We start from the raw sequence: 9466 nt of genomic DNA on the forward strand, positions 1-9466 counted from the left end.
CAGGACCATTTTCATGATCCCTTGACATTTTGGGTGGTGACAAACTAACAGCCCCTAAATTGCTGTGTTCAGCTGCCAGCATGTCTGGAGGTACAGTACAAAGCTAAAGCACAGTTAATAGTCTTGGAATAGAGTTAGGAAGTGACATCACATATGCAAACATATACATACTCACTCATACTTACAAACATTAAAACCAACCCTAATTTAACTTTCCTACATTGTAGTTTTTACTAAAAACTGATCCTACTGGGGAGCGCAATGTTCACTGGGACCTTCTTGAAGTGGGTTTCAGTGACCCCTGTTACCCTCTCTCACGCACATGTGCACACACATACACAAAAAATTTTACATTTTCATGCTCAGCCCTTCACAATGGATAACCACTAAGTGGAGTTTCATTGGCTGCACATCTGGGAGCCCTTACAGCTGTAAAGATAGAGGAAACCTCTACAGTACGTTAAATGAGCACATACACTACAGTTCTCCATCACTTCGATTTCACTAATTTCATTTCGCATTACAAATCTTCATTTATTTTTCAAGGTGTCAGATTTTCATCTGATTCTCTGGCTAGACTCTAAAGCCAACAGAATTTTAAGCTCAGAGATGAACAGGAATTTCTCATTCTGTCTTGTTCATTCCTTAGTCTTTGAGCAAACCAGTACAGCTCATTGTACAGCTCATACCGAGGAACTGAGTAGTCTTCGGTTGTCTTTTGTCCAAAGATTTCACAATATTATAAACTCCAGCCTTGCAACACACACTTTCATTTACTCTTAAAGTTTGAAAAGCAGCTCATTCAGCAATTTTTGTTATCTCCAGTTGATGGGGATTAGATCTTTGTGGTTGTTCCTGAGGTTTGCTGATAAATTAAAGAAACATGTTTGGATGAGCAGCTCTACTGTTAGTGCTTATTTAGGCTTAGTGTCCAGCTATCCTCAAGTACCAACAAGATATGAGAAAGATCCTTAATGTTAATCTGCCAATAATCCATTTTATCATGTCCTTTACGAGCAATTTGTGCAGTTTTATTTTATCATTCCTTATCATTTTCCAGTTACGGGTAAATATTTCTATAATATGGACATAAATAATATTTCCCTTTTTCCAAGACCTCACTCTTTATGGCACTTGCATAGATTAAGTGGTGTAATTTGGTAAGATAAAAAATAATGTGAGGAGGATAATGAGTTAGGATCTATTAAAAGACACCGCTTTTCATTAGAGAAGATAATATTTATGTACAACCAACACAGATGATAGTGTAGCCATGGACGATAACACAGTCACAACATATAAAAAAAGCTATTTGTCTAATGACTTTTATTGAAATATTCTCAGTGAATAAAGGTTTTACTAATGGTTTACGGTAAGTTTAAACACTTAACACTGAACATGATTATGATCGGTCCTCTTTGTAACAGAAATCACACAAGACAAGTTGCCTAATCTTCACATTACTGGGAGAAAATTACTTGTTGCTACCTGCAGATTGATGCAGCAATATGATCACAGCTAAACACAATCAAAATTAAATGCCCTAGCTAAATAAATAGCTAAATCTCCCACAAGAACTGTTGACTCTGCTTTTATCATGCCGAGATGTCAATGCTAATTCAAAGGCTTAGCAAAATGGGCTGTGACTGCCACTGGCAGGCTTTTCTCTCTCCGCCTGATGTTTCAATCAGTGGACCATTCTCATCACATATACTACCGTCCTCTGCCTCAGGAAATACCCTTAGTGGGAAGTTAAAAGTTCATCCTTTTAAGCTCTAATGTTTTCCTAATGGTCGCTTGTTGAGTTAATAGTTAAACAAGAGGCAGGATTATTGTCATTTGCCCATGTCAGTAAAGCTAAACACATGTTCTCTCATCAAAGCCCCACATTTACCATCTGACCCACTGGTACAGTAAGATTACACCAGCTGTGTGTTGACCAAAGAAACACTTCCTTTACACTGAGCACAAAAAGTGACCCAACTGAACTGTGTCTATTAATGGGCAGAAAGCATACATTGTAATAGTGACCTTCATTTCTTTTTTTTTTTAATTTCCATTTTTACTGACTCACTTGCAAAGTTATACAATGTTGGCTGGATGGCTCAAATGTGAGAATAAATTTCCTTCTTTTAAATGTTCGGATTTAATGTATAAATGCATAAAAGAGTACAAAAATAAAACATTTGCATATTATTAATTTTACATATTACAGGGTGGCTTAATTGAATAGGTGAAGAAGTTTTAACAGTTATGTGCAGCTACACATTCATTGATCATAAAGAACAGAGTGGAAGAAACACAGTGATAAACAAAAAGGCAAAAACAAGAACTTGATCAGACATTGTGAGTAATAGCACATTGTGTTGTTAAAACATGAATATGGATATAAAGTGCATTGCTATCTGCATGTTGAAGGTAGTCATCTATGAACTACTTCCTCTAAAAAACATAATGTTTTAACTACTGATGTGGTAACTGTAATTTATGTACATCCTTCTCTGAAATGAACTTTTATACCAAGAGGGCATTTCAGTCACAATACACTGGTAAGTGTCCCCATTTGTTCTTATCATCATCTGTTCACTGACACAACTTTATGATTTCCAGTAAATTTTAACTTATTTATTGCTTAAAACTGTTGGGGATCCAGATGTTCAGTATGAAAAATGCAGACATGTTGAGTAACAGCAGATCGAGTAATCACTGCCTCAGAATGGCTCAGGAAATGCTCGAGCTCTTGGTATTGTAATAGCCATATTTACTAGAATCTTGTATACATCTTATATTCGGTCTGGGGTAGCTGGCACACACTGACATTCCATGGTGCCAATTAACTTGAAACATGAAATACAACTTAGCAGGTTTTTCAACACGAAACTTCACATCATTTTGTACATTTGGAAATCAAAGGAATTAAGCATAACTAGATCTTATGTTTATGATTAGTCATAATAAATCCATTTTCTTTTGACTCGGCAAAGCACAGGACTCTGCTACCCGCAGGTGGGATTTTGGCTCATGTTTGTTGTGGAGAAACTCCTATTGTTGACCTACATTTCTCCCCTTTTTTACACTTGGACCACAAGATTGATAATTTTTTTTCCCTAAATGACAGAGAGGCCAGGGGGACAAGAAAATATGCAAAAATAGCTCTTTACTCTTGAAGTCCATTAACATAAAAGTATATACAATATATTCAGAAAACATGAACAGACAGATGTAATTGCACTAATGACATCTATGAACTATAAATGGTAAGAGTGGTGATGAGGACGGCGGCGGCGGTGGGGCTGGTGGAATCTTCACAGTGAAGAGTTGTGGGTTGATTCCATGCAAAAGGCTGCAGCGTGGCAGCCACGATAAGTGCTGTACATACCAGATGGTCTCCTATCACATGTTACATATATGTGACAATAATGGCCCAAATCCTCAGCGAAAGCTGTGCTGGTATCTTAGTTGCCCTGTTTCAAATTCTTCATCCTGAAGTGAAAATGCTAACATTAGTTTTATAAGAACAACGTGGTGTAGATGTGAATATGTCAAAATCATACAACAATGTTTAGTTCCAGTCTGTCAACTTTGGCATGATTTGTATCATGCCCATTTGGACAAATACTGGGCTGCTAACGGGTATGTTCTAAACACCACATTGAAAATTAATGAGATTTTGTTCAACTCTGACAGGATGCCAGAGATTTGTCAAAATCCTGAGTATATTCGGTTTCAAATTTGTCAAATAAAATCACAGATTTATGTTTATGGAACCAAAATATTTTTTGACCTGTAATTGCAAACTAAACATTTTGGATTAATAAAGTTTATTTTATTTTGCATGCACTTTTAGTCGGGTAATCGGTCCCCATACAGCCACTTGGTCTTTTCTAAGTCCAAAGTTCTTAGTAATCTTGTTTTTGTCAGTTTACGTTGTATTTTCAACTTTCAAAGAGTTTTCGGAAACATTTGAGTTCATCGTTGGTAAATAAAGGAGAAAATGGTTTTGATAAACAATGGATGTAAACACTTATTTGCAGCAGTTCCAGAGTGATGTACACACACTACTGCTCAAACAGTGTAAACATTTGAACATGGGTGGGCAATTTAATCATTGGTTTTGGATTGTAAATTTTATAGAATACAAAGGAGCAATCATACTTTTGTTTACCAGACTAAAGAGCAGCGTAATGCATGAGTAACAACCAACCATTTCTACACTTTCTTAATAGCTTTGTCCCACTTGACACCCCTTTGACTGGATGTGTAATAGGAAACACATTAGATCTGATCCCCTGTGAATGGCCACCATCTACTCAACATGGGCTGTTTTGTTATGCAGAGGCCTCTTCACGCCTCAGCAATCATTCTTGACACAGACTGTCTGACTTTGGGACGTTGGCCGGATCAGCCACTGGATGTTGTCAGAAGCTGTAGCAGATATTATGCAGAGATTCTGCATTTGTTTATTGTTTCCCTTCATAGCTGGTGACATGTTGCTCAGTCTTTATATACAGCAACATTTACACACATTTTCAAATGGCAAAACAACGCCTTCTAAAAACCTGATATACCTAAACTCAAAAACTTCAGGTTTGGTATGTGTGCAAATTTTGTTTATACCTGCATTTGCAGAACACAATCTTGAATGAACATTGCTGATGAAGGATGAATGCGTAAGATAAATAATCTGCTCAGAGAAATAATGTTTTTTTGTATCCTCCCACAATAAACCCCTGGTTAGTGGGAGAAAGTGGAAATTGTCTCTCCTCCACTTGCTCATGTACCAGCATGCCTTAGGTTTAGACAAAATAAATTGGGCAATTACAAACTGTTACTCTCACAATGGATTACTGAGGGATGCACATTTGCAATTTACATTGATCACTTTAAATGTCTATAGAGTGGAAGTGATTTTACGATGACTTCTCTGATAAAGGCTAAACACTCAGACAAAAGAACAGAATCAGTCTAGACATACTTGTTGATAGCGTTCTTCAGGTACTGCTGCAGCCAACGGATGTCTGGGTTCAAACACACTTCCTTGTTTGACTTCAGCTTTGCACTGATGAAAAAAAAGGTAAAGATTTTAGTAAATACAAAGCATACCTCAGATGAAGATAAAAGTGTGAATTATGGAAAAGAAGTGGGATCAAGTATTTTAACACATTGTTATCAAACAAACTGTATTAACACTGTCTTGTGACTTTGACACATGTGGAGAGCTTTTTAACAGGAGTGTAAAAGTTTGATAATGATCTATATCTTACTGACCCTGTTTGTGATGCTGCCACAGATAAAGAATTTGTTCATTCAGGCGGTTCTCATAATTCATCCCTTTAAGTTAAATTTTAAACCCTTGATTGAAAAACCGAAATTATATCCAGTAAAAATGAGTATATGATATGAATATGTGGTGGATGAGGAGTTAAAACTCAACATGGTGCTACAGAGTACTTTCTAAATCCAGACTACGTCCATGGTTATTTACAGAATGGATCAATTCTGTATCATATGTGCTTAATTATATTCTGTGTTGGAGACGAAGCATCCTTTGGTTCTTGTGTTTTGGTTTTTTGATTAACAGGTGTTTTTCCCTGTCAATTCTTTTTCCCTTTCTTAACATTAAACAGTTGCTAAGGGTTTCTTCTCTGCCGTAACCCACTGTACTGTGCCTGCTCTGCTGCACACTTTCATCTGCAAATTCGCCCCTCATGAACCGTAACGCTGAATGAAATTGAACCTAAAGGCTGTGAGCGCTGCATAAGAAGGAAATGCTGTGTGACGAGAAAATGAGACGAAAGGCCATTTACAAAACCCACGCTTATTGCTTTCCTATCGAAAACAAAACTGCATCCAATTTTCAGCTCCTTTTCATGTCCTATACCCAAGAAGAGCACTTCCTGTGGATATGTTAGTAAGCCTGTGGTAACAATGTCCTGCTTAATCTGAATGTGTATGAGAGCGAATGACACAGGGATGTGTGTCTACACATCCATGCACAACTCTTTTCTCTGGCCTGTCACCTCTTGGAGATTGATGGTGAGAAAGGAGGAAACCTGTCTGACATTTTTTGGGGCAGGGTGGAAAATGTCTATGTGTTTGACTGGGTGCCAGCTATTAAAATCAGCATTGAATCAACACTTACATCACTTGGAATTGGCAGTTAGGTGTGTGGAGGAACCTGAGCTCTTTGATGTAGGCCTTTGGGAGGGTGTTGATTGTTGAGCGGCAGTAGCATCTCTCGATCAGACTGAGGGGCTTCGCTGAGAAAAAGAAGGACACATAAATATTAGTTACACATTTACAGCAATGCATGCTTGAACGAGAGCCTTAAAGCAGAGAGCAGATGAAGGTAATGGTCTATGGAAACTGGGAAATCGATAGATTTTGTTACAGTTGGAAAGATTATAATTTTACACAACTCAAATGAGTTATAGCAAACAAATTATATACATCAGAAATGAAACAAGTTGAAGGATGCATAGAGTGTCTTTACACGTCTAGTCACATTTAAAGGTTATCCAAAGACTACACCCATGTATGTTTTAAATGAAGAGGAATCACTAAAAGAAATGTTCATATCTAAGCTTTAGAGACATACTCTTTTCTTTCTATACTTTCCCCACTGAACACATGGCAGTTAATCAATGTATATCATAGCATCTGTAGATGCTATGATATACATTGGCACAAACTCTAAGCTCTTTCAGTCATTCACAACAGTGTACTGTGTGGTCCATACTGTTCATTAAGGAGGAGAACATTTTTCATTGCAACCTCAGCATTCAGGTTTTAGCGCAGAGATTTGCATCGTTGATTAATGTGGAAAAATAAATAGAGCTTTGTTTTCTTTTTGAGGAACCTACACGGCAAAGGTTTAAATCAAGCCTGGAAGAATGGAAAACGTGTGAAAATGTTTAATGTTAGTTGGATGCAAGTGATTTTAGAGTAATTGTGACATTGTAAAACCCTTGACAGAACATGATCATTTTTTTCCACGGACAATAAATAATGGGGAGAAACTGTAGGGCACACAAACAGATGGCAGAAGCAGGGCTATAGATTAAACTCTATCTTAATTATTTTTACACCTGATCTCAGTGTATTACCATGACAAAAGACGCAACACCTTCAGATTGGATGACTGATGTCGCCACAACTGGCTGTGTGCATTTCCTCATAAGTGTCCCATTGGCGCGTAATTAAACGAAAACAAAGAGGAGAACAAATACACACGTTGATCACGAGACGACAGGAAATTTCTTACGGCGAGAACCACATGTTCAGCCTGTTGGCGCTTACAAGCACGTCACATTTCTTGTTATGAACAATATTATTTTCAACACTCCAGATCGTCAAGACACTGCAGTTTGTTAAATTAAATACACTTTACTCAAAGTGAAAAGGTATGTCGTTTAATTTACATTAATTTGGGTAACGTTTGTGTTTTAATTGCATTTGGCATGATGATTAAATTAAAGGGATTAAAGGAGGATTAAATAGTTTGCATAGATTTGTCACTACAATTGGGACTAAATCACGTCATTTCAGGACAATTAAAATTCAATACAAATAAATAAATCAGGGTTAACACCTTAATCTGTAAGACGATAAATTTCCCATTCGGCTAATTTGAAAGTTTTCCATTTTTTAAAATCCTCCTTCAGGCAAAGAAAAAATATTTCCTGTCAAATAATGGTGACACACTTAATGATTTGAAACAGTTCTGATAAGTTGTGAAAACCATCGCCTTTTTTACAACGACTGCCGCTGGTGCTGCTGCAAAAAAAACAGAGCAAAATTATTTTCATACCTTGTGATGGAGGCGCATAGGTCAACACCATGAGTGCAGTCACGACTGCAAGCAGCTTTACATCCATTCTGCTTTAATGCCACTGAGATTTGATCCTACTCGGAGTAAAGTCCTGATGAGTTGTGACTGACGGGACCGTGTTGGGCTCTTAAATTACGCATCAGTGTCAAGCAGCCAAAACAAAACGCAAACTACTTCCGGTATATTTTGCAAAATAAAGCACACTACGTTCGCGTTATTTGTTTTTATAAAGATTAATCAAGTAAAATATTGTATGAGACTCTAACTAAACAAAAGTTTAAGTTTTAGTTAAATTCAAAAGGTGTTACAACCTTTTTTGCTATTGATTACTTTGTTCTCATGATGTTTGATTTATATGCTTTTATTTTTGTAAGACAAGGCTTTAATTTAAGTTATCCCTGGTGAACGCACATCACTTAGTAGAGATGCAGCTAATCACTAACCACACACACACACACACACACACACACACACACACACTCCTCTTTTATCATGGGTGTGAAACATAACACTTCTAAAGTCATGTACTGTGGTGGGATCTAGCAGTTTGACCTAATGAATTGTTTTTGCCACAGCAATTCCTTGAAAAAAAAATCCAAATTTGCCCACCAGGCAAAAGCTAGACATTTCCTGTGCTCAACACACTTCTTAAAGCTGTTGTTGATGATATAAACAGAAGACATTTCTGTGCATGTGTTTGTTTTTAGTCATGGTTTGTCTTCTTCGGGGAATTGGCCCAAATTAATTAAAAGCAAAACGTGTAACTGGAGGTGATTCACATGGGCATAAAGTGTTCTGTTACACTGACGGTTCCAATAAATTGGAAGAGGGGTGTAGAAATAACACACGTGCCACAACAAACACACCTCATACACTGTGTTTGGAAAGGAGCAAAACTCTTTTCAGTTAAAGTGAATCCTTAAACAACTGTAGAGCTTGCCGAAAATTCCCAAGTTGTGTGTGTGCACGTGTGTGTGTGTGTGTGTGTGTGTGTGTGTTGCGATCGGAGGTATTACTGGAGCATTTAACGGGATGCAGATGTGAAGTCAGTTTCCAGACATTTGGCTTTCATCTTCCACAGCAAAAACCAGTGCACACATGTGTATGTGTGAGTATTGTAAGTGTAAATGTGGAATATGCATATCAGAACTTTAATACCACACACTTGTTGACTCTAATGCTTTAATACCTGAAATAGTTGTTTAAGCCAAATACACATCCCAACTAAATGTAGTTACACAATATAAACATATTCTGAAATCCCACTATGCAGGTGACAAAAGCTTATATTTAGAGAAACTCAGAATGTGTTTTGCTACAGTCAAAGGGTAACATGAACAGTGTCCATGTGGTTGGTCTTGTATTTTCTATTCAATATTTTTCCAGTTATTGGAGAAATAGCCTCTCATCACACAGCTGTGGGGAAGCAAATTACCTGCTGACAGGACCACTTTATCTAAAAAATGAGTGACAGTAAAGAAGGATATAGTTCAATAGAATAACAGTGTTGCTTGGGGTTTACTGTGTCTAGCCAGCATCATGAGATTAGTACAAATCATTCTTGGTTATATTGGTGATATCTGTCATTTCAATTAAGTATTATTTTAAGTATGAACGATTTACATTTAGTCATTT

General features: G+C 37.1%; 1 protein-coding gene across 1 annotated transcript; it reads right to left on the reverse strand.

Moving 5' to 3' along the window:
- Window positions 1–2122: 2122 nt before the first annotated feature.
- Window positions 2123–7970, reverse strand: cxcl12a (chemokine (C-X-C motif) ligand 12a (stromal cell-derived factor 1)). The gene is made up of 4 exons (XM_067521441.1): window positions 7811–7970; window positions 6143–6260; window positions 4976–5059; window positions 2123–3483 (listed from the first exon to the last, which is right to left on the reverse strand). Exons 1-4 carry the CDS (start codon window positions 7875–7877, stop codon window positions 3456–3458), a joined length of 297 nt encoding a protein of 98 aa, XP_067377542.1. The 5' UTR covers window positions 7878–7970; the 3' UTR covers window positions 2123–3455.
- Between the last annotated feature and the right edge of the window lie 1496 nt (window positions 7971–9466).

This window comes from Channa argus, chromosome 1, assembly GCF_033026475.1.
Source record: "Channa argus isolate prfri chromosome 1, Channa argus male v1.0, whole genome shotgun sequence".
Lineage (NCBI taxonomy): Eukaryota > Metazoa > Chordata > Actinopteri > Anabantiformes > Channidae > Channa > Channa argus.

What these genes read in the sequence shown, in the direction of transcription:
- cxcl12a (XM_067521441.1), bottom strand. Translation starts at nt 7,877, where the DNA reads ATGGATGTAAAGCTGCTTGCAGTCGTGACTGCACTCATGGTGTTGACC. An exon ending in AACTGCCAATTCCAAGTGAT is followed by an intron (nt 5,060 to 6,142) that starts GTAAGTGTTGAT and finishes TTTTTTCATCAG; the next exon opens with TGCAAAGCTGAAGTCAAACA. An exon ending in CTGAAGAACGCTATCAACAA is followed by an intron (nt 3,484 to 4,975) that starts GTATGTCTAGAC and finishes TTTTCACTTCAG; the next exon opens with GATGAAGAATTTGAAACAGG.